The 26,444-nt window shown below is 45.2% G+C and overlaps 1 protein-coding gene across 1 annotated transcript in view; it reads left to right on the forward strand.

Annotated features, from left to right (window-relative positions):
* The first annotated feature begins 478 nt into the window (after nucleotides 1–478).
* LOC122945137 (polypeptide N-acetylgalactosaminyltransferase 3-like) overlaps nucleotides 479–26,444 on the forward strand; it is a 68,859-nt gene continuing 42,893 nt past the window's right edge. Inside the window, exons 1-4 of the mRNA XM_044304038.1 lie at nucleotides 479–978; nucleotides 2,403–2,575; nucleotides 13,952–14,101; nucleotides 15,832–16,060. Of these exons, the coding sequence (XP_044159973.1) occupies nucleotides 479–978; nucleotides 2,403–2,575; nucleotides 13,952–14,101; nucleotides 15,832–16,060 (1,052 nt within the window). The remainder of the gene's footprint in view (nucleotides 979–2,402; nucleotides 2,576–13,951; nucleotides 14,102–15,831; nucleotides 16,061–26,444) is intronic.

A 26,444-nucleotide genomic window follows, 5' to 3' on the forward strand; every position in this document is an offset into this window, starting at 1 on the left:
TGAACAGCCCCTAACAACATCCGTCTGTTAGTCAGTGCAATCTTACAATTATTGGATGTTATGTAAAGGGGTTATGCAGCAGGTACATATTGATGAGCCATCCTCAGGACAGGTCAGCAATATCTGATCGGAGAGGGTCTGACTCCCGGCACCCCCCGCCGATCGGCTGTTTGAAGAGGAGGAGGTGGCGCTCGTGCAAATGCTGCTTCCTCCTGCGCGTCGTCTCGGAAGTCTCGGCGGCGCAATGTAATTACAAATGCTTGTTCTGTTCACATGAGCAAATACTTGTAATTACACTGTGCCGCTGCTGCAAGCGAGACCACAAGCAGTGTAATCTTGAAGATACTTGTCTTACTTTATGTTCAGGGGCCTCTTAACAGTCTTTCTTATTTTCCAGGTGATGGAACGATGACTTTACATTAACCACAATGAAACCTTCACAGCTTTATTTCCCAGCCCGAGAATCCCAAAAACAAAAATGACAAACTTTAAGAGGCTGGTGTTGGGCCGGCGCTTCATCCACTGGAAACTCACTGCAGCGACTCTTATTTTTATGGGATTTGTGTTTTTTATCCAAAAAGAAGTAGTTGACCGAGAGATGGACGAGCTGACGAGACAAGGAGGGTCTCCCGCCAAAAAGAAGAAAATGTTGGACATGACGATTGATGCCGTAAATCATTTTAAAGACTCTGTGCCAAAAATGCAGATTAATGCCCCTGAAATACAGAAGGACACTGACAGAAAAAGGCCTTGTCTAGCCGGGTACTACACTGCAGCAGAGCTGAGGCCTTACCTGGAGCGGCCACCCCTGGACCCTCATGCCCCCGGAGCATCTGGAAAACCATTTACTTCGGATAAACTCAGCCCGGAGGAAAAGAAAGAAATGGAAGAAGGAGAAAAGAAACATTGTTTTAATGTATTTGCTAGTGATAGGATTTCACTTCACCGAGACCTAGGACCTGACACCAGGCCCCCCGAGTATGTTTCTCAAATTTTTTTCATAAGTCTGTATATTCTGTCAAATCTTTTAATTAGAAGGGTCTCTTGAAAATAAGATGAGAACAGAGTGCCCACTGCTGGAACACTTGACTCTGTCCTGCTTAAAGGGGTTGTCCGCTTTCCTATATTGATGACTTATCCTTGGGATAGGTCATCAATATCAGATTGGTGGGGGTCGAACTCTTGGCACCCCCGCCGATCAGCTGTTTAGAGAGACTGCGGTGCTCTTGCCTGACCATAGACCATCAATATGGGAAAAGCAGACAACCCCTTTAAAGAGTTTCTCTAGCATGTGTTCGGTTTCCCTGCAGCGCTCCTGCAGGCCAGCCAAAGCATTACAGATCTTTTTCAAATCAATGGGCTGTCTGTGTAAAGCATGGATGTGCTGGGTCCTACAGAGCAAAAGATGCTCTTTGTATGTCCCTCCTCAGAATTCTTCTTTTCCACAGCCCTTCCCTTCAGGCATGTTCTCGCTCACCCCTTGGTTCATCTCCGTGGACATGAGTGTTTCAGCTGTACCTGCTATGTAACTATATATTGTACTGTGTACACAACCCAGTCCTACAGCCTGCGGAATCTAATCCTCCGGCCTAAATCAGAAGACATTGTAGAGTAGAAAGTTACATAACTTACATAACTTACAAAAATGCTACCTATCCCATTTAGTGAAGGTTGAATTCATACTAGCGTCCTGACAGGTCCATATGTTACTGGGGGTCCATCAGGTTACTGTTGGATTGCTTAGTATATTTGATAACAAGAACAATGCAGCAGTTTTGCTGTTAGGCTACTTTTACATTGGCGTTATTGCTATACGGTTTTGAGATTCGGCATGGGATCTCAAAACCACAGCAGGACGCTTCCGTCAAAATTATACAACCGGCTGCATCCATTTAGAATGAAGCAACTGGATCCGGAACTAAGACCATTGTAACCCAACTACGTTGATTGTATTATTTAGGACCTGTCGCTTCAACTGACATATCTGTTTACTAACTATTTGCATTCACCGTGTAATAACTATTCTGGAACATCTATTCTGATGACTCTATGTTGTGCCATTCCCTTATTATTCCTCCAGTTATGAATGAATTGCTAGAATTTTGCCGTGAAGGTCCAGATGGGTGTTACCAGTTTGAGGTGTGTCCCTGCACAGTCCTACATCTTCCAATCAGTGCTGACAGACTATACAGGGACACCCCCAACTGGTAACACCCATCTGGACCTACATTGCAAACTAGTAATTCATTCATAACTTCTTGCAGGAATGAACAACATAGAGTCATAATAATAGATAATCCCGAATGGTTATTACATGGGGGCTGCAAGTAGTTACTAAAACAGACCTGTCAGGAGAGGTGACAGCTCCTCTGTAACTATTCACCTCTTTTACCTTCGTAAAGGTGCATTGAGCAAAAGTTCAAGAGGTGCCCTCCACTGCCCACGACAAGCATTATAATCGCGTTCCACAATGAAGCCTGGTCCACATTGCTTCGCACAGTCTACAGCGTCATGTATACATCCCCTGCCATTCTTCTGAAGGAGATTATAATGGTGGACGACGCAAGTACAGATGGTAAGCTGGGAAGAGTGGCGTTTGAAAAAATTAATAAAAATTGAAGCTTTTTCATGCCGTAAAATACAACTTTTGAACTTAATTTTGTGGTCTGTCGATCAAGTTCTGTAATGACTGATGTACAGTTCCCGCACACCTACATAGTCCATCCTCATTCAGAACCACACTGAGAATTCTGCTAGATTCTTATTGGCATTGACTTTACAATTCGCTGCTGGTTATGTGTCTGTGCACCGTACAGTTTACCTTGATGTATGTAAAATATTTCAGGAATGATCTCTCTGTTCCCAAGTGTCATCTGCAATGTGCTCCCCATTGATCTCCAGAATTAACCCTTGTGTCCTTCACATTGTGCTTCCCCCATTGCTAGACAGAACATATCCCAGTCTCCACTGACACTGCAGTCCTCTCATCCCTCTTGTAACATGGAAGGGAGGCTCAGGTGTAACTTTCAACAGGTGGGGGCGTGCATCCTACCTAGCAAAAACTATGATCCCCTCATGTTTGTGTGATGATAAGCATCTCCATAACATACACAATATGAACCAAAGTACTGGGACACCTACACATTACAGGTGCTTTTATGACATCCCATTCTAAATTCATAGCCACTAACATGAAGTTGGCTTGTTGTTCTTCTGGAATGGCTTTCTACAAGAGTGGAAGTTTCTGCCCAATCATTTAGGCGAGCGTTTGTGAAGTCAGACACTGATGTTGGATGAGGAGACCTGAGTCACAGTCTCCATTTTAGTTCATCCCAAAAGTGTTGGATGGGATTGAGGACAGGGCTCTGTAGACTAGTCAAGGGCTTCCACACCAAGCTCACCAAACCATGCCTTTATGTACCTTGATTTGTGCACTGGGACACAGTCATGCTGCAACACAAAACGGTCTTCTCCAAAATGTCTCCACAAAGTTGGAAGCATATGATTGTCCGAAACGTCTTGGTATGCTCTTCACAAGAACTAAGGGGCTTAGGCTAACCCCTGATAAACAACCCGATAGCATTATTCCTTTAGTGTGGAAGCAGTTGAGTCGTCTACACAGAGCCCTGAGCTCACGCCCATCCAACACCTTTGGGATGACCTAAAATGGAGACTGCAAACATCATTGTTTGACCTCACAAAATGATCTTCTGGATGGATGGGCAACATTTCCCACAGACACTTTCCAAAATAGTAACATAGTATATAAGGCCGAAAAAAAACATTTGTCTATCCAGTTTGGCCTGTTATCTTGCAAGTTGATCCAGAGGAAGGCAAAAAAAAAAAAATGTGAGGTAGAAGACAATTTTCCCCATTCCTTCCCGACTCCAATCATGCAATCAGAATAACTCCTTGGATCAACGACCCGTCTCTAGTAGCTATAGCCTGTAATATTATTACACTCCAGAAATACATCCAGGCCCCTCTTGAACTCTTTTAGTGAACTCACCATCACCACCTCCTCAGGCAAAGAGCTCCATACTCTCACTGCTCTTACTGTAAAGAATACTCTTCTATGTTTGTGTACAAACCTTCTTTCCTCCAGACGCAGAGGATGCACCCTCTAAAGATGGCCTTGAGGTTTGCCCGGCGGTCGTTTCACGGCAAATTTTGCTTGTTCGTGATTCGCCGAACATGTGAACATATGGCGATATTCGCACGCGCCATATTCTTTTGCATTGCGCCGAACTTGGACCCATGATGCATCCATCAGGTGGGACAGGACAGCCAATTGAGATGTTTCAGTACCTGGACACACCCCCTACCCTATAAATAAACCTGATCTGGCAGCCATTTTACATTCTGTTTTGCCAGTGTAGGGAGAGGTTGCTTTGTGGTGCAGGGACAGACTGTTAGGGACACCAAACGCTAGCTCATAGGACCACAAAAGTCCTTTTAAGAACTGGTATAGGTGTGCTATCGATAGGTGTGACATACTGAGGGGTATGATATAATATACTTTCTAACATAGAAAGTAAATTATAGTGAATTTGTATTGTGCAGCAGTTGTGTGCGGTTCTGTTGCGATACCGCAGGTATATAGAGGGACGAATGATTAAGGGGTTCGATACACCGGCTTCAACAAAATACTAATTGAGGGGATTAATATACCTGCTTCCACTAAACATTGATTGAGGCCTGCAAAACACCAGCTTCCACAAAATACTGATTGAGGGGTGCGATATACCTGCTTCTACAAAATACTGATTAAGGGGTTCTATATACCTGCTTCCACAAAATACTGATTGACAGGTGCAATATACCTGCTTCCACCAAATATTGATTGAGGCCTGCGATACACCGGCTTCCACAAAATACTGATTTAGGCTAGGTCTACACGACGACATTTGTCGCGCGACAAAAAGTCGCGCAACAGTTGTCGCGCGACATTTTGTTGCACCAATGTCGCGCGACAATTTTTATAATGGCAGTCTATGGTGTCGCACTGCAACATGCGACATGTTGCGACTGCGACGCGACAGTCGCAGAAAAATCCATCTTGAATGGATTTTCTGCGACTGTCGCGTCGCAGTCGCAGCATGTCGCATGTTGCAGTGCGACACCATAGACTGCCATTATAAAAATTGTCGCGCGACATTGGTGCAACAAAATGTCGCGCGACAAATGTCGTCGTGTAGACCTAGCCTAAGGGGTTTGATATACCAGCTTCCACTAAATACTAATTGAGGCCTGCGATATACCTGCTTCCACAAATACTGCGCTTCTCTAGAAACTTTGGCACAGGGTCGTTTTGAAAATGACAGGCAGAGAAAGAGGCAGGCCGTTCCGCAGGGGTGGTAAGGGTCGGACAGGTATACCAGGCCGGAGCTTAAGTGGGAAGTTGCAGAAGGTGGGTGCGATTACATCAAAGGACGCACCAGAGTTGGTTGAGTGGCTCATTCAGCCTTCCGCTTCTGCACCCTCCTCATCCTCTGTATCTGCACCCTCCTCACTCTCTGCTATGTGCACCCCCAAAGACACCACCACTACCACCACCACCATAGCCCCTCCACTTGAGTCAGTGGAATTATTTTCCCATCCATTCCCAGACTTTACCGATACGTAGCCATTCTTGTTATCGGATCAGGAAGAGGAGGTAGCAACGGCCGCCACACAGCGGTCTGACTACAGTACCCAGATCAGCCCAAGGAGGGTGGTCCCCGCTGTTGCTACCTACTAATGTCAGTGGTGGTGAAGGTGACGATGATGACGTGTCGATGGACGTCACGTGGGTGCCCACAAGAGAGGGAGAGGTGGAGCAGCAGATAGGGAGGAGAAGCAGGCAGAACTCGCAGTGCACAGGAGGCAAAAAGCAGACTGCAAATGTATCTGGATCGAGCCATCCACCATGCACGGTCACATCTTGCGCTCCCAGGACGCCGGCACATGGCTCCGCAGTGTGGGCTGTTTTTAACGTGTCAGCTGCTGACAATAGTGTTGATAACTGTAGCCTGTGCTGTCAACGCATAAGTGGCGGTAAGCCCAACACTCACCTTGGGACGACCGCCTTAAGAAGGCACCTAGCCTCCCATCACCGAGCCCATGGGAGCAACGCCGTCAGAACCCACAAAGCTCCACTCCCGGTGCTCCACGTCATGCCTCTTCTCCTTCTCCTCCCATTTGTTCTCCACTTTACCTTCCACCGTGCCGTCGTCGCGTTCATCTGGCAAAAGGCAGGCTTCCGTGACCCAAATTTTCGACCGTAAAAAGTTGATGACGCCGGATAACGCTCTTGCCCAACGGCTGACCGCTGGCTTGTCAGAACTGCTACCTCGCCAACTACTGCCATACAAATTTATAGACTCGGAGGCCTTTAGAAAATTTGTGGCCATTGGCACACCGCAATGGAAGGTCCCCGGAGGGAAATATTTCTCTCAGAAGGGCATCCCAGAGCTATATGGCCACATTAAGTGGCAAGTGAATATATCTCTGGCACACAGTGTCGGTGCCAAGATATATCTGACCACAGACACGTGGTCTAGCAAACACAGGCAGGGATGGTACATAACTTTTACTTCCCACTGGGTGAACCTTCTGACGGCCGTCAAGCATGTAACCCGTGGCACCCGTGTGGATTTGGTGTTACCGCCATGGATTGCATGCAGGCCTGCCTCTTCTTCTCCTCCTCCTACTCCATCCTCCGTCTCCTCCTCGGCTGACTCCTCCTTTTCCATTGCTACCGCCTCTTCCGCTGCACCCCTAAGCTCCCCAGAACCTATTCAACGTCCCAGGTGAGACGTTGCCATGCTGTGCTGCAGCTGTTGTGCCTGGAAGCCAAGAGCCACACTGCTCCTGCACTGCTTTCAGCTCTGCGGTCACAGGCCAATCAGTGGCTAACCCCGCTCAATTTAACAGTTGAAAAAGTGGTGTGCGACAACGGTACCAATCTGCTGAGTGCGCTGAAACAGGGCAAAATGACACACGTGCCGTGCATGGCACACGTCCTGAACTTAGTCGTGCAGTGATTCGTTGCCAAATACCCCGGGGTCCAGGATGTCTTGCTGCAGGCCAGGAAAATCTCTGTCCATTTTAGAAGATCTTACACGGCCATGGCTTGCCTTGCTGACGTTCAGCGGCGACGCCACCTGCCCGTCAGACGTATGATTTGTGACAGCCCGACGAGCTGGAACTCCACCTTGTATATGCTTGATAGGCTGCTCCAGCAGCAATGTGCCGTTAACTACTACCTGTATGAACTCTACAGCTGGACAGGTTCTGGGGAGGTTGGTTTCTTTTCACCGCGCCAGTGGCTGCTCATGCACGATACATGTAGACTTCTGTGGCCATTTGATGAGATCACCAAACTCGTTAGTCGCTGCCAGGGTGCCATCAGTGACATTGTACCTTACGCCTTCTTTCTGGAGCGTGCATTGCGTTGTGTCATTGATCAAGCTGTCGAGGAGCAGGAGCTGGAAGATGAGAAGTCGCAATGCTGAATGAATTCCCAGGGGGGGCTACTCCATCTGAGACAAGTCAGCAGGAGTCTGAAGAGGAGTGTCCAACTACATCGGGTTAACGGCCGATGCGGACACTCTGAGAAGCGAGGAACCCCTGGACTACTGGGTGTGCAGGCTTGACCTGTGGCCAGAGCTGGCACAATTTTCCATGGAACTCTTGGCTTGCCCCTCGTCGAGTGTCATATCTGAAAGGATCGTGACTGATAAGCGCACTCACCTAGGTCACATTTCTAAAAATGAATGAGGCATGTGACAACCACGTGTAATTGAATTTTCTCATGCCAGCCCACACATATCCGCCACCACCCAGAACAAAGAATGGTCCTTGTCTTATGTATATACAGCGGCATAAAAGGCCTTTTCTGTGAATGCCTAATGTTTGGGGCCTGTACTCCAATGGCCTTTAGTAAAATTGTTATCCGCTGACCATCTAATATACCTCCAACCACATAATCACTTGTTCTTTTCTGTGCAGTGAATGCCAAATTTTTGAGGCCTGTACTCCACTGTCCTGCAGTAAAATTGTTATACAGTGACTGCCTAATATACCTCCATCCACATAATCACTTGTTCTTTTCAGTGCGGTGAATGCTTAATTTTTGGGGCCTGTACTTCACTGTCCTGCAGTAAAATTGTTATACAGTGACCACCTAATATACCCCCAGCCACAAAATCACTTGTTTTTTTCTGTGCAGTGATTGCATAATTTTTGGGGCCTGTACTCCACTTGCCTGCAGTAAAATTGTTATACAGTGACCGCCTAATATACCTCCAGCCACATAATCACTTTGTAACGGGGCGCCGAAGGCCCACTAGATCTCTCATCAGCCGCAGACCTGCTGCTTAGCTTCGGGAGCGAGGATCTGTGTTCGGCCTTGTTCCAAAGGCGGCTTTGCTAGCTGGGAGGCTCCCTGCTCCTAGGTCTGCCTTGAGCGCCGAGCTGATCACTCGGTGCTCGACTTGTCTGTCTGTCGGTCATGTGAAGCTGGCCACGTCACATGACCCTCACTCCCCACTATAAATACAGGCAACCTGCTGGCTACAGGTTGCCTGTGATACTGGTCCATTGGTGCTTCCTTGTTCCTTGGTTCTAGTCTGCGGCTGCTTGTTCTGATTGACCTCCTGACCTCGACTCGTTCTTTGACCTCGACTTCGTCTCATCCTTTGTATGTATTTGCTCTCCTGGATTGACCTCGGCTCTGACTGTTGACTTTACATTTGCCCGCTCGATTTGTACTACCGCTTCTCCTGGTTCTGATCCTTGGCTTGTTGACCTTCCGTATCTTTCCTCTGCACTTATGTAAGTAAGGGACGGTCGCCCAGTTACGCCCCGTCGTCTAGGGCGGGTAGTGTAAGTAGGCAGGGACAGGGGTTGTGGGTGGAGTCAGAGTGCACCCTCTTTCCTTCCTCTCTGTTCCCTGACACACTTGATCTTTTCTGTGTGGTGAATGCATAATTTCTAGGGCCTGTACTCCACTGGCCTGCATTAAAATTGTTATCCACTGACCGCCTAATATACCTCCAGCCACATAATCACTGTTTCCTGTCAGACAATTTTCTGTCCAGTGAATGCCTAATTTTTGGGGCACGTACTCCCGTGGCCTAAAAAAAAATGTTCTAGGTTACAGCAGGGCAAATTTTTGAGAGTTTCCCTTTAAGATGCATAAAAATGCCCCCTACTTAAAATACATATTTTTTGTGTGACTTTTTGCCATTGATCCCCCTCTGGTATGTCACTGTCCTTGTTGTGGGACTATTTGTGCTCTTCTAGTGAGTATTTGGTCGCTGCAAATATGACCTGAAGGTTTTTTCAGGTTCGCCTGCCATTAAAGTGAAAGGGGACCGCCGCGAGGTTTGCGAATGTCCCTGGCGATGTTCGTTCATCACTAGTCCCCTCGTCACAGTCACAGTCCTGGGGATAAATAGATGATGGGAGAGATCTCTGTACGGAAGTCTGGTATATTTATACATAGTAATTAGATCTCCCCTCAATAGTATTTTTTTCAAAAGTGAATAATCCTAATTGTTTAGAAGGAAATACGGTGGCTCTCCTGTAAGGACAATATGCAAGGTGCACGTGTCTGAACTGACTCACTCTAGTCAGAAGAGGCAGGCGTATAGGAAACTAGGAAGACAGGCACTCTATATCAGGTCACCAGCAGATATCAACAAAGGACAGGGATAGTATAGGTATGTTGAAAAAAAACTATATTTTTATAGTAGTAATGATTAAAAAAAAAAATTATTTTAATATAGGTCACTTCTAATGTACAGGGAGAGGGGAATGGTAGAAAAAAATTGGATAATAATGTAAGAATTAAATGAGGATAGGAAAAAAGATAAAAAAAGAGGGGGTTATGAAAAAGTGGTGATGTTAAAATGATATTTAAAACACCCTGGGGCTATATGTAAAAATAAATAAAAAATGTATAATAATAATAATAATAAAAAAATATTGTATAAGTATAGTCAATGTTCTGGGATAAGTTCAATGGAAAAAAGTGCAGCAGCAGCCTTCCAGACCCAATGTCTAAGTATATGCAGCTATGCGAAAAGGATTTTCATTTATGCAAAAATAGCCTTTATTTATGCGAAAGTAATTTTCATTTATGCGAAAATAATTTTCAGCGAACCAGTGCCTGGTGGCGTCCCACCGAAAATTGGCTCACTGGCCGCTGTTACCTTTCCTCGAAGATCGCAGGTTCTTTTCTGCGTAGGATCCTCTGTGTGCTGTGGGTACTTGGTGCGGCTGGCAGCGCGATTGCAGGAGGATGCGATGATCGCAAGAAGCTGCTGTTTGCGGAGCGGAGCATCGATACGAATGTTGCGCTCTTTTTCCTCCGATCAGAGGGCTGTTGGCTGTGTCTGACGTTCTTGCCACGTGTGGGAACTAAAAGTGTGTGAAAAAAGCGTGCGCAAAAATTGCCACACGTGGCAAGAACGTCAGACACAGCCCACAGCCCTCTGATCGGAGGAAAAAGAGCGCAACATTCGTATCGACGGTCCGCTTAGTGTTAAACCTCATCTGCCACTTCTCTGCCCTCTTCCGTGTCAACTACTTTACACAGTTTAGTGTTATCTGCAAAAAAATTATATTTTACTCTGCAAGCCTTCTACAAGGTCATTAATAAATATATTGAAGAGAATAGGGCCCAATACTGACCCCTGAGGTACTCCACTAGTGACAGTGACCCAATCTGAGTGTGTACTGTTAATAACCACCCTCTGTTTTCTATCACTCAGCCAGTTACTTACCCACATACAGACGTTTTCTCCCAGTCCGAGCATTCTCATTTTATATACTAACCTTTTATGCAGTACAGTGTCAAATGCTTTGGAGAAGTCCAGATATACGACATCCAATGATTCGCCGCTGTCAAGTCTAGAACTTACCTTCTCATGAAGTCCCCCATAACCACCTGATTAAATTAGTTTGACATGACCGATCTCTCATGAAGTCAGGCTCATATGGCGTTAATTGCTTATTTTCATTGAGATACTCCACAATAGCATCTCTTAGAAAACCTTCAAACTGTTTACCCACGACAGATAAATAACTCCAAAAAAACGGCTGTCGCCAGCCAAGGTGTGCACCGCACGGCCTCAAAATTACAAACTCCTATAAATGCACAGCACGCCAGCGGTGATGTTCATACAAAATATTTATAAACATATATGCAAAAAATACAATACAAAATAAAACCCAGAAGGGAAGTACAGACAAGTGTGGATGAACAATACCCCCTATGGCCAGTATATGTATCAGTGCATACTTGTAACAAATTGCCACTGCCCATGTGGTGCATAGTAAACCCCAGCAAACATACTGCAGATAATGATGAATCAAATCAGAGAATGATAATAGATATATCGAAAATTGTGTCAGTCAACATACAAATATATCAACAAACTCCAAATAGAGTCACCACAGTGACAATATAGTCATATCCCAGATGGTAAATACCACACTGGGAGGCTGAGGAGACCCTGGAGCATAGATGGTATGCAGCACAAACTTACCAGCCTATAGTTTCTGGGCTCCTTTTTTGGACCCTTTTTGAATATTAGCACTACATTTGCTATGCGCCAATCCTGTGGAACACTCCTTGTCAGCATAGAGTCATTAAATATCAGAAATAAGGGTCTGGCTAGGACATTACTCAATTCTCTTAGGAATACTGGGGTGTATGCCATCTGGTCCTGGCGATTTGTCTATTTTAATCTTTTAAGACACCACTGTACTTCTTCCTGGGTCAGACAGGGCACTTTTAATAGGGAATTAACCTTTACATTCTGCATTACATTTGACAGTTTATTTTCTTCAGTGAATACAGTGAAGAAAAAAATATTTTATAGCTTTTCTTTCTCCTCATCGTTCTCTGCAACTCCCCCCTCATTACTCTGTAGAGGGCCGACACCTTCAGATTTATACTTTTTACCATTTATATAATTGAAAAACATTTTTGGGTTAGTTTTGCTCTCTTTGGCAATTAATCTAGTTTGGCCACTTTTATTAGTTTTTTACATATTCTATTTTTCTACTTATTGTTTTTCAGTGCTTTCTCACTACCCTTCTGTTTTAGTGATTTAAATGCTTTCTTTTTTGTCATTTATTGCTTTCTTTACAGTTCTATTTATCCACATAGTTTTTTTCCTTGTTCCTTAACCTTTTATTCCCATAAGGTATGTACCTCTCACAATTAAATTTTAGGATGCTTTTAAAAATATCCCATTTTGTGGCTGTATTTTTATTTTTGAGGACTTTGTCCCAGTTAGTTTCAGTTTCCCAGTCTATATCTGGGTAGTTGAAGTCCCCCATAACCACCTCATTATGATTTGCCGCCTCATCTATCTCGTTTAGTAGTAGATTTTCTGTGGACTCTGGTATATTAGGTGGTTTATAATAAACTCCTATTAGTAATTTATTTATTTTTTTGCCTCCATGTATTTCTACCCACAGTGACTCCACATGTTCATGTTCCTCACTTATATCTTCCCGGAGTGTGGTCTTTAGAGAGGACTTTACATAAAGGCAAACCCCCCCCCAATTTCCGGTTTTGGCGATCCTTCTAGCCATCTTCTCCCCCAACACAGCTGCCCCTTCCCCATTGAGGTGCAGACCATCCCTACGATAGAGCCTGTAGCGGAGAGAGAAGTCGGCCCAGTTCTCCAGGAACCCAAACCCCTCCTTCCTACACCAGTTCTTGAGCCACTTGTTTACCTCCCTAATCTCCCGCTGCCTTTCTTGTGTGGCTCGTAGTACTGGTAGTATTTTGGAAATTACTACCATTGAGGTCCTTTTTCTAAGCTTTTGACATAAATCCCTAAAATCATTATTAAGGACACGCCACCTACCTCTAACTTTGTCATTGGTTCCGATATGGACCATGACCGCTGGATCTTCTCCAGCCCCTCCCAGTAATCTGTCAACCTGATCCGTGATGTGTCGAATTTGAGCGCCTGGAAGACAACACACTGTTCGACAATCCCGGTCTTTGTGACAGATCGCCCTATCTCTACCCCTAATAAATGAGACTCCCACTACCAGCACCTGTCTGTCCTGGTTTGCTCTCCTGGTCCCCTGCTTACTGGAGCTGACATACCCCTGACTGGCAGAGGAAGTGTCCGGCTGCAGCAGTGCTCTCCCTGAACTGACATCCCCCTCATCTGCCAACTGTGCAAACTTGTTGGGGTGGGTCAGATCAGGGCTAGCCTCCCTGGCACTCTTCCCTCTACCCCGCTTTCTAACTGTTACCCAGCTAGCTACCTCTACCACCCTCCCCCACATCTACCCCATAGAGTGCTTGCTCAGTGAGCAGCAAACTCTTTTCCAAATTGTCAATGCTTTTGAACAAAAATATGCACCTTCAATCGACTGTTCCAAGACTCATACATTAGACAAGATGTGCACTGGACTGCGCTGTCAATAATGGAACACATAGTAAATGGGGATAACAGAAGAAAAATACAGTGCAGTGATAAGTATATAACTTACTGTAGCCCCCTCCTAAAGTTCCTGAATCTCAAGTCATGTTATCTAAAGTCACACACTTAATACAAACACACACTTAAAAATGAAACACGCGAGCGCTCACAAACTCGCGTTATTTGCCTGCTTGTATAAATGCAGCTCTCAAACCAGCCTGATGTTTTTCCTCTGAATTAAAAATCTAGCAGAAAGCCTTCCTAGAAGAGTAGAAGCTGTTTCAGCTGCAAAGGGGGCACCAACTGCAAATGAATGCCTATGGATTTAGAATGAGATGTCGTAGAAGCTGCTGTAGGTGTAATGTGTACTGTCCATATAGTGTTGGTAAGAAACGCAGACTCCTTTGACGTACATTATATGTAAATTATATCAAACCCTACTATTTTGTTGGCATTTAAAGAAGAAATCTAAAGTTTACAGCCTTAAATTTGTACTTTGTGTTTTTCAGAATACTTAAAGGATAAGCTGGATGAGTACGTAAAGCCCTTTCAGATAGTGAAGGTGGTCCGACAGAGGGAAAGAAAAGGATTGGTCTCCACTCGTTTGCTCGGTGCTTCAGTAGCAACGGGTGACACTTTGACATTTTTGGATGCACATTGTAAGTAATGGTGGTAACTGGTTATAGGACATGAGATTATGTACCCTCTCCCACCTGTAAATTAAAGGAGGGGCTCTAGGGCCCCCTTTACTAAGGCTCCAGTGTCTCCTTTTTTCCATTGGTATTTATCGGATTGTAGTCTGAGTGTAAAGCATAAGGGAGGAACCGAGGCCAGTAGTATGTCCATTTTGCTGCACTACAGCGTAGTCACCGATCGTAACTCTGCAAGAAGCCATGTTTTTATATGGAAGATATTTGTCTATTTGAGGCCAGGTGTATCAGTTAAATGATGACCGCTTGATGTGACGTCAAGCAGATTTGATGAACCTGTGACCTTACAGTTTACATATGGCCTCAGGTATATTACTGTGAAGTTAAGGGGTCTTAAATAACATGGACTATATATTTGTAGCTCAGTTGCCCAACGCCTTTCCCTTGACCATGATCGGTGGCTCCAGCGTTTGATGACATTGTTGTCATCGCGTTGAACAAATGTATCACGCTTGGTACTTTCCTTGCTGTGGCAATGGCCTCATAGATGGCTAGTGCATGAGCAGTCCGCCTGTAAGGGAGAATGCTGCGCCGGCGCCATTTATTTCTGGAGCCATCAATCACGGACAAGGGGCCTCATATTTATAGTGGTATATTATGGCTTCACGATATTATCCTCAGAAAATGCCATTAAAGAGGACCTGTGATCTCTCCATGTTTTTTTGTGGCTACATGCATTCCTCTTGTAATAATTCTGGAGCATCTAATATCATAACTCTATGATGTGCTACTCCTTTATTATTCCTGCTAGAAGTTATGACTGAATTGCTGACAGTTTGCAATGAAGGTCCAGATGAGTGTTCTCAGTTGCCCCCCCTCCCCCCCCCCCATGTGGACCTTAATTGCAAATGGCTAGTAATTCATAACTTCTAGAAGCCGTAATAAAGGATTGGTGCCACAGAGTTAAAAGAATAGATGATTATTAAGTGGGGAAATCTAAGTAGTTACTAGAACAGACATGTCAGGAGAGGTTACATATCCACTTCGCTACCCTGTAGCAGGTAAACATTGAATAGGCTGAAGCCCTTGCCCAAGTGCTGTGGGCCCTTCAGACTGGTGATCGGTGAGTGTGCCGAGAGATGGACCTTCACCAATCCGATATTGATAATCTATTAATATTGTGAAGCTGGAATACCCATTTAACCCAGTAGTAAAACAGTGTGCTGTAAGTGCTCTCCCTTTATAAAAAGATATATGGGTACAGAATATTGTCCCTGAAGACAAATGGGATTATAGAAGGTAAAGAACTTTGTAGGATTGGTGACTCTGCTGTCTATGCATAGGTATGGAAAGAGCAAGGCCTATGCTTGCCCTGGCGCTATTATAAACCTGTCTTATAATAGTCAGGGGATGGACCCAGCACTAGCTGTATGTAGGTTTATAGCCTCACATTACTAGTGGTCTGTTCTTTTGAACATCAGATATTCTCTTTGTTTCCTGTACACAACCATTTTAGGAATTTATTGCAGAGAACCTGTAATCTAAGACTCAGGATCTCCATTAAAAACCCATAATGGCACATACTAAAAGTACAAAAAGTTTATTATAAGGATAGAATTGGCACAATAAGCTGAAAATAGCGCGCCGCAAACTGACGACCACCCGGCTTGTACACACCCAGCTTGTTTGAAAAATGTGCACTTTTTATTACATGTACTAATTCCCCTGTATGTTCCTAGGTGAGTGTTTCTATGGTTGGCTGGAGACCTTGTTGGCAAGAATTGCAGAGAATTATACCACTGTCGTCAGTCCAGATATTCTCGCCATTGACCTCAAGACTTTTGAGTTTAACAGCCCGTTACCAAACGATAGCATGCGGGGGAACTTTAATTGGGGCTTGGAATTTGGATGGGAAACCGTCCCGAGTTTGGAGAACAAGAAAAGGAAAGATGAGACTTACCCAATAAAGTAAGATGATTAAACCATATACAATATGCATCAATAAGGCTAAGCTTGAGTTATTCTGGTTAGTCAGGTGCCAAAAATTTGACTTCTTAAGGTGGATGGCCCATATTGACGGACAGGGCCTTCTTTAATATTGATTGGACCCTGGGCAAAAATTTACTTGGGCCCCCTGGATCCCGCCTTCCCACACCTTAACAGGCAATCACGCCCTCCACCACAACACACGCACAAAAAATCCACACATCTGGTAGAGTCCAGTGAATGACTGTAAATACTTCCAGTTCTAAAGACTCCAGCGGCTCAGGATCAGTGCTCTGGGCTCAGGCTGGAAGTGGGCACCGCTCTGCAGGAAGGAGACCAGGACTCGGCTCACCCTAGTGTTACAGTGCACCCCAGCACCCCACAGTATGCAGTATAGCACCCTATAGTATACAGCACCACACAGTATGCAGTATAGCACCCCACACTATACAGTACCCCACAGTATATAGTAGAGCAGTATAGCAGCCCACAGTATACAGCACCCCACAGTATACAGTAGAGCAGTATAGCACCTCACCGTATACAGCACCCCAAACTATACAGCCCCCCACACTATACAGTACAGCAGTATAGCACTCCACACTATACAGCACCCACAGTATACAGCCCCCCCCACAGTATACAGCCCCCCCCCCCCACAGTATACAGCCCCCCCACAGTATGCAGGCCCCCCACAGTATATAGCCCCCCACAGTATTCAGCCCCCCACAGTATACAGGCCCACACAGTATACAGCACCCCACTATACAGTAGTTTACAGTATATTAGCATTAGCATAACAGCCCCTGTGACCTTTTCCTGATGTAATCTTCACAAAAAAAGCTCCACAGTTAAGGCAAACTTCTCCTGCAACACTCAAGGACCTGTGATGACCTCATAGCCATGTGACCAGTAATATTGCTAGTTTACTGGTCACAAGGTGATGTCATTAAGGTCCTAGATCACAGCTCTCACAGACACTGTACGATGGCTGGAGTGCCGGCAGGCATGGCATGGCAGCTCCCCCTGTGTAGCTGACCGCCTGACACCCGGGGCAGTGGCTAGCAGGGCTCAAGAGGCAGCTGCCTTGGGCCCCCCAGGAGCAACTGGGCCCGGGGCAGCTGCCCCTTTTGCCCCTTGGTAAAGACGGCCCTGTTGACGGATATGTTGTCATACGTCTTTCCAAGACTTCTGCTTGGCAAGTTTGCCTGGTTTTGCAATGATACATCCCTGGTTCTGTTATTGTGCAGCTTTGTATTTCAGGATACTGGAAGAAGAATGAAGAGATGTAACAGTGCACAAACTGGTTGTCAGTCAGACAACATTTTTTAGAGGCAGAAGGGGTCAATATTCTTCTCTCACCTACAATCTGCACTAGTCTAGGGAGCTCTATAGGATGGAGCTGGCCCTGCCCTTAACTATCATACTTAAGCGATCAGGTCTGAAAAAGAAAGCAGTGACAGAATTGTTTTGGTGATAGTTTCTATGAGCAACACCTCCAGTTCTTGTCTGCACTGCTTGAGGCCTATTGTTGCAAAAGTGGATGTGGAACCACTGTGTCAACCAACAGCTTTGACTTTGGGCTAATTTTAAGGGCATTATCCTAGCAGTACCCTGGATTTCACCCTTTAACCCCTGTACTGGGATCTGAATTTTGCTGCAGGGGAGGCACCAGGCTGTTACCTCCTGGTGTCTGTGTTTTTGACAGTTGACCCATGGCGGCAGAGGCATAGGTATAGAGCACCGATAGATCAGGATAAATCGTAATCTAGGACAGGCTGAGGTCAGGGCTGGTGGAGTTCATGCATTACAGTAAACGGTCTAAGGTCAGGACAGGCAACAAAGGTTCAATATTCAAAAAGCTCAAGTCAGTTCAGGCACTGGAGGGTCAGAATCCAGGAATCAGGCAGAAGTAGGTCTATACAAGCAGACAAACAAAACAGCACATATTTGAAGGAACTGGAAGCTAAATAACCTATTGCTCAGGCACCTTCTTCATAGGGGAAGACGTCTTAAGTATCCAAAGGTGACTATCCATAGGCTGGAGTAAATTAGGGTGCACGTTATCCCTTTAAGAGCTGGAGGGAGCACCATACAGGCAGAAGGGAGAGGCTTTGCTGGCAAGAGAAGGCTGCCGCATGCCAGAGAAGATGTGACCAGCGGCCGGATAAAGCAGACGGGTCAGAGCTGCTGGGAGAACCGAGGGGTGAGAGGAGAGGCGCCCATGGCATACTGGACAGGGGACGCCAATATATCAACCATTATATACTTAATACTCAATGCTGAACGATCTCCTCCAAGGCATCTCCACCCCACAATAGTCCCCCTTTAACCACTTCAGCCCCGCTAGGTGAAACCCCCTTCATGACCAGGCCACTTTTTACACTTCGGCACTACACTCCTTTCACCGTTTATCGCTCGGTCATGCAACTTACCACCCAAATGAATTTTACCTCCTTTTCTTCTCACTAATGGAGCTTTCATTTGGTGGTATTTCATTGCTGCTGACATTTTAACTTTTTTTGTTATTAATCAAAATATAACGATTTTTTGGCAAAAAAATGAAATTTTTCACTTTCAGCTGTGAAATTTTGCAAAAAAAACGACATCCATATATAAATTTTTCGCTAAATTTATAGTTCTACATGTCTTTGATAAAAAAAAATGTTTGGGCAAAAAAAAAATGGTTTGGGTAAAAGTTATAGCATTTACAAACTATGGTACAAAAATGTGAATTTCCGCTTTTTGAAACAGCTCTGACTTTCTGAGCACCTGTCGTGTTTCCTGAGGTTCTACAATGCCCAAACAGTATAACTACCCCACAAATGACCCCATTTCGGAAAGTAGACACCCTAAGGTATTCGCTGATGGGCATAGTGAGTTCATAGAACTTTTTATTTTTTGTCACAAGTTAGCGGAAAATGATGATGATTTTTATTTTTTTTTTTTTCTTACAAAGTCTCATATTCCACTAACTTGCGACAAAAAATAAAAAATTCTAGGAACTCACCATGCCCCTCACAGAATACCTTGGGGTGTCTTCTTTCCAAAATGGGGTCACTTGTGGGGTAGTTATACTGCCCTGGCAATTTAGGGGCCCAAATGTGTGAGTAGTACCTTGCAACCAAAATGTGTAAAAAATGACCGGTGAAATCCGAAAGGTGCACTTTGGAATATGCGCCCCTTTGCCCACCTTGGCAGCAAAAAAGTGTGACACATCTGGTATCGCCGTACTCAGGAGAAGTTGGGGAATGTGTTTTGGGGTGTCATTTTACATATACCCATGCTGGGTGAGAGAAATATCTTGGCAAAAGACAACTTTTCCCATTTTTTTATACAAAGTTGGCATTTGACCAAGATATTTTTCTCACCCAGCATGGGTATATGTAAAATGACACCCCAAAACACATTCCCCAATTTCTCCTGAGTACGGCGATACCAGATGTGTCACACTTTTTTGCTGCCAAGGTGGGCAAAGGGGCACATATTCCAAAGTGCACCTTTCGGATTTTGCAGGGCATTTTTTACACATTTTGATTGCAAGGTACTTCTCACACATTTGGGCCCCTAAATTGCCAGGGCAGTATAACTACGCCACAAGTGACCCCATTTTGGAAAGAAGACACCCTAAGGTATTCCGTGAGGGGCATGGCGAGTTCCTAGAATTTTTTATTTTTTGTCACAAGTTAGCGGAAAATGATGATTTTTTTTTTTTTCTCTTTTTTCCTTACAAAGTCTCATATTCCACTAACTTGCGACAAAAAATAAAAAATTCTAGGAACTCGCCATGCCCCTCACGGAATACCTTGGGGTGTCTTCTTTCCAAAATGGGGTCACTTGTGGCGTAGTTATACTGCCCTGGCAATTTAGGGGCCCAAATGTGTGAGAAGTACTTTGCAATCAAAATCTATAAAAAATGACCGGTGAAATACGAAAGGTGCACTTTGGAATATGCGCCCCTTTGCCCACCTTGGCATCAAAAAAGTGTGACACATCTGGTATCGCCGTACTCAGGAGAAGTTGGGGAATGTGTTTTGTGGTGTCATTTTACATATACCCATGCTGGATGAGAGAAATATCTTGGCAAACGACAACTTTTCCCATTTTTTTATACAAAGTTGGCATTTGACCAAGATATTTTTCTCACCCAGCATGGGTATATGTAAAATGACACCCCAAAACACATTCCCCAACTTCTCCTGAGTACGGCGATACCAGATGTGTCACACTTTTTTGCTGCCAAGGTGGGCAAAGGGGCACATATTCCAAAGTGCACCTTTCGGATTTTGCAGGGCATTTTTTACACATTTTGATTGCAAGGTACTTCTCACACATTTGGGCCCCTAAATTGCCAGGGCAGTATAACTACGCCACAAGTGACCCCATTTTGGAAAGAAGACACCCTAAGGTATTCCGTGAGGGGCACTGCGAGTTCCTAGAATTTTTTTTTTTTTGTCACAAGTTAGCGGAAAATGATGATGTTTTTTTTTTTTTCTTACAAAGTCTCATATTCCACTAACTTGCGACAAAAAATAAAAAATTCTAGGAACTCACCATGCCCCTCACAGAACACCTTGGGGTGTCTTCTTTCCAAAATGGGGTCACTTGTGGGGTAGTTATACTGCCCTGGCAATTTAGGGGCCCATATGTGTGAGAAGTACTTTGCAATCAAAATGTGTAAAAAATGGCCTGCAAAATCTGAAAGGTGCACTTTGGAATATGTGCCCCTTTGCCCACCTTGGCAGCAAAAAAGTGTGACACATCTGGTATCGCCGTACTCAGGAGAAGTTGGGGAATGTGTTCTGGGGTGCCATTTTACATATACCCATGCTGGGTGAGAGAAATATCTTGGCAAACGACAACTTTTCCCATTTTTTTATACAAAGTTGGCATTTGACCAAGATATTTTTCTCACCCAGCATGGGTATATGTAAAATGACACCCCAAAACACATTCCCCAACTTCTTCTGAGTACGGCGATACCAGATGTGTCACACTTTTTTGCAGCCTAGATGCGCAAAGGGGCCCAAATTCCTTTTAGGAGGGCATTTTTAGACATTTGGATCCCAGACTTCTTCTCACGCTTTAGGGCCCCTAAAAAGCCAGGGCAGTATAAATACCCCACATGTGACCCCACTTTGGAAAGAAGACACCCCAAGGTATCCAATGAGGGGCCTGGCAAGTTCATAGAATTTTTTTTTTTTTCGCATAAGTTAGCGGAAATTGATTTTTTTTTTGTTTTTTCTCACAAAGTCTCACTTTCCGCTAACTTAGGACAAAAATTTCAATCTTTCATGGACTCAATATGCCCCGCAGCGAATACCTTGGGGTGTCTTCTTTCCAAAATGGGGTCAGTTGTGGGGTGTTTGTACTGCCCTGGCATTTGAGGGTCTCCGCAATCATTACATGTATGGCCAGCATTAGGAGTTTCTGCTATCCTCCTTATATTGAGCATACAGGTAATGAGATTTTTTTTTTCCGTTCAGCCTCTGGGCTGAAAGAAAAAAATGAACGGCACAGATTTCTTCATTCGCATCGATCAATGTGGATGAAAAAATCTCTGCCAAAAAAAAAAAATTGAGGGGAAAGGCGTCTGCCAGGACATAGGAGCTCCGCCCTACATCCATACCCACTTAGCTCGTATGCCCTGGCAAACCAGATTTCTCCATTCGCATCAATCGATGTGGATGAATAAATCATTGCCGGGATTTTTTTTTTTTTATATATATATATATATATACAAAATGCTTGCCAAAGCATAGGAACGCCGCCTCCTCCTCAGCTCGTATGCCTTGGCAAACGTATCTGTCACTGCAGAGGAGAAAATCCCGTCTTGCAGCGCCGCATACACCGACTTGCGTGTAATCTGACAGCAGCGCAATGCTTCTGTCAGAATGCACATCGGTGCTGCAGCTAGTAGATCGGTTGGTCCACCTGGAAGGTAAAAAGACAAAAAAAAAAAAAGAAAAAACCAGGCCACAACGCAATACTTTTATTAACTTTGGAACAGAACATGTAACTTTAACTTTTGGAACTAAACATTAACCTGTTTGCTTACCTGTTTTTTTTTTTTTTGTTTTTTTACCTTTATAGAACAAACCTCTCCTTCCCCATGGGTCAATGTGCAAAGCGCAAATCGCCCAAAGACGTGGCGAAGTGCGTTATGCACTTTGTCCCATGTGAAAGGAGACGTTTGCAGCAGCTGTGAGTGAATGGGCCCTAATAGCCCTGTGTGCCTATCCTGGTGAGATGTGATCCCTATGCTAGGTGTACCTGTGTGTGGTACTTTCGGAAACGCTCCCCTAAGCATAGGGCAGGGTGGTCGGGACAGTCAGGACAGAAATAGCGGGTGTCACGCCTTATTCCACTCCTGCTACAGACACGACATTTTTTTCGGGGTGGCGGTCGGTTTGAGGTACCAGCAACGACACTGGGGAAGTGTCGCTCGTGTAGACGGCTAACTACACTGGTGGATGGGGCCACGGAACCTCCTGGATACAGGAGGTTCGCGATGATCTCTTCCTGAAATTTGAGGAAGGATCCAGTTCTCCCAGCCTTACTGTAGAGAACAAAACTATTGTACAGAGCCAATTGAATTAAATATACAGACACCTTCTTATACCAGCGTCTGGTGCGTCGGGAAACTAAATACGGAGCCAACATCTGGTCATTGAAGTCGACCCCTCCCATGTGGAGGTTATAGTCGTGGACTGAGAGGGGCTTTTCAATGACACGGGTTGCTCGCTCAATTTGTATTGTCGTGTCTGCGTGAATGGAGGAGAGCATGTAAACGTCACGCTTGTCTCTCCATTTCACCGCGAGCAGTTCTTCGTTACACAGTGCGGCCCTCTGCCCCCTTGCAAGACGGGTGGTAACGAGCCGTTGGGGGAAGCCCGCGCGACTAGTTCGCGCGGTACCACAGGCGCCAATCCGTTCTAGAAACAAATGCCTAAAGAGGGCCACACTTGTGTAGAAATTGTCCACATAAAGATGGTACCCCTTGCCGAATAAGGGTGACACCAAGTCCCAAACTGTCTTCCCACTGCTCCCCAGGTAGTCAGGGCAACCGACCGGCTCCAGGGTCTGATCTTTTCCCTCATAGACCCGAAATTTGTGGGTATAGCCTGTGGCCCTTTCACAGAGCTTATACAATTTGACCCCATACCGGGCGCGCTTGCTTGGGATGTATTGTTTGAAGCCAAGGCGCCCGGTAAAATGTATTAGGGACTCGTCTATGCAGATGTTTTGCTCAGGGGTATACAAATCTGCAAATTTCTGGTTGAAATGGTCTATGAGGGGCCGAATTTTGTGGAGCCGGTCAAAAGCAGGGTGGCCCCTGGGACGGGAGGCGGTGTTGTCGCTAAAGTGCAGGAAACGCAGGATGACCTCAAATCGTGTCCTGGACATAGCAGCAGAGAACATGGGCATGTGATGAATCGGGTTCGTGGACCAATATGACCTCAATTCATGCTTTTTTGTCAGGCCCATGTTGAGGAGGAGGCCCAGAAAAGTTTTAAATTCGGAAACTTGGACTGGTTTCCACCGGAAAGGCTGGGCATAAAAGCTTTCCGGGTTAGCGGTGATAAATTGTGTGGCATACCTGTTTGTCTCTGCCACGACTAAGTCTAAAAGCTCCGCAGTCAAGAACAGCTCAAAAAATCCCAGGGCCGAATCGATCTGAGCTGTCTCAACCCGAACTCCAGACTGGGCGGTGAAAGGGAAAACTACGGGTGCGGCTGAAGTTGGGGACTGCCAATTAGGGTTTGCCAGCACCTCTGGGATTCTAGGGGCTCTACGGGCACGTTTTTGCGGTGGCTGCGACGGGGTCACTACTGCACGTGCCACCGTACCAGCTTCAACTGCCCTTCTGGTGCTCGCTACTTCACCAGGTTGTACGGCAGTGCTGGTACTAGGTCCAGGAAGGGCTGGGCTGCTGGTGTATGCCTCACCACGTAATCCGACAGCACCAGCCCCACTCTGCTGCTCTTGAAGCGGATCCTGCGCAACCTGTGGTCTAGCGACACGGGGCCGGGTACGCCTGCTGCTATCAGGGACCTCAGCCTCCTCGTCCGAACTTTGGGTCAGAGAGCCACTGCTTTCTACAGGTTCGTATTCTGACCCGCTGGATTCATCAGATGAGGGTTCCCACTCCTCATCCGACTGGGTCAGAAGCCTGTAGGCCTCTTCAGAGGAATACCCCCTGTTTGACATGTGGGCAACTAAATTTAGGGGTATTCCCTGAGACTACCCAAGAAAAAAAAAGCAAGCCTGTCTTACAAATGGGAGGCTAGCGAAGTACCGGAGGCTGCTGCGGTTGATAAAAAATATCAAAACAGATTTTTTTTATCGCCGCAGTGCGTGTAAAGTGAATGTGCAGTGATCAAAAAAAAAAAATTTTTTTGTCACTGCGGTGGGGCGGGTGTGGGCGAACGCACGTGTGGGCGACCGATCAGGCCTGATCGGGCAAACACTGCGTTTTGGGTGGAGGGCGAACTAAAGTGACACTAGTACTATTATAGATCTGACCGTGATCAGTTTTGATCACTTTCAGATACTATAAAAGTACAAATGCTGATTAGCGATACGCTAATAAGCGAATAACGGACTGCGGTGCGGTGGGCTGGGCGCTAACTGATCGCTAACTACCTAACCAAGGGACCTAAACTATACCTAAAACCTAACGGTCAATAACAGTGAAAAAAAAAAGTGACAGTTTGCACTGATCACTTTTTTCCTTTCACTAGTGATTGACAGGGGGGGATAAAAGGGGTGATCAAAGGGTTAATTGGGGGGCTAAATGTGGTGTGGTGGGTACTCACAGTAATGATGTGCTCCTCTGCTCCTCTGCTGGAACCAACCGACCAAAAGAAGGAGCAGAGGAGCACAGCAGCCATATAACCACATCATATTTACTAATATGTGGGGTTATATGGCTGCTGATTGGTTTTTTTAAAGATCAGCAGCCTGCCAGCCAATGATCGTGGCCGGCAGGCTGCTGACGAAATAGTCTTCTGCGAAATGCCGGCCCGCGATGCGCATGCGCGGGCCGGCTGTGACGTAATCTCGCGTCTCGCGAGAGGACGCGCCGATGCGTCCAGGAGGAACTAAACAACCACCTCCCGGACGCATCGGTGCGTACAGCGGTCGGGAGGTGGTTAACTAAAGCAACAAATATAAGAAAGCCTTATCCTAAGACCTAGATGCAAGCATGCTGCTGTAAAAGAAATCTGGGCTCTCAGTCTGTCATCCTTTTTATGCCTGGTCTTCTATGTGGAGTAATACTGTACTCGCTTTTTAAGGAAGGTTCCCTGAATGCACCAGGACATGATGTGGGTGATGATGGGGGTATAGGATGTCATGCATATTTTATAACACTTTCCGACGAGTGGGTAGGCTTGTTAGTATTATTATAGACCTGATTGATATGGGGGTTACGTTCATTCTTCCCTTATGACGCTGATTGCTAGAGATTTCTATATTGATTGCTGAAGATTCCCATCCTCTACAATGTGGTCAGGGAATAATTCCTGCTGCACTGATTGCATTTGTAGACTCTGATGTATTTTTTAAAGGGAATGTGTCATCAGAAAATGACCTATTGTTTAAATCAAGTGTATATGTTAACAATTTTAAAACGTTTTAGGAGATCTTTTTCATTTTAATTTTCCATGTCACTATCTATCTATCCTACTAAAGTCCTGCAGTTTTCACTTTGGACTCTATGCCTAATAATAGGCTGTCACTCCCTGTTCTGCAGAGATCACTTCTCAACAGTCATCTCATTTTCATCAAAGGCAGGATTACAATGATTGGACCCACCAGTAGATGCTGTACAGAGCTTTTCTACTTTCCTCTCTGCACAATGACAACTCTCTAAAAAAACTCTCCCTTAGAAATTGATCAACTCCAGTCTACTTTGTCCTATGGCCCATGTGGCTGCTGTAAAGCAGATCTCTGAATACTAATGGTTTGAGTGAACAGGGGGCACACCAAATGATACACGTGAAAAGGGTGGTGGAAAGAGCATGAAACAATGTCACCTGACCCAAGAGAGAGTCACAAGAACCACCCCATAAATGCACATCCGACAATAAGTCAATATAAAAAATATGTATATAAAGTTTATTGGACACACCAACAGAAACACATTAAAAATTGTATACAATTAGAACAAGGTGCGGTATGCAATATAATATATGTAACCGACACACACAGGTCCACTGGGTTGCCAGAAAATGGGCATATACACTATAAACCAGCATATAAAAATCCAATACAAAGCATGAGGCAAATATAAAATGAGATGAGACCACTAGAAATGCAAACAGACCATGATGAGGTCTAAATTAGAGAGCCAAACCTACAT

Source organism: Bufo gargarizans, chromosome 8, assembly GCF_014858855.1.
Source record: "Bufo gargarizans isolate SCDJY-AF-19 chromosome 8, ASM1485885v1, whole genome shotgun sequence".
NCBI classification, from domain to species: domain Eukaryota; kingdom Metazoa; phylum Chordata; class Amphibia; order Anura; family Bufonidae; genus Bufo; species Bufo gargarizans.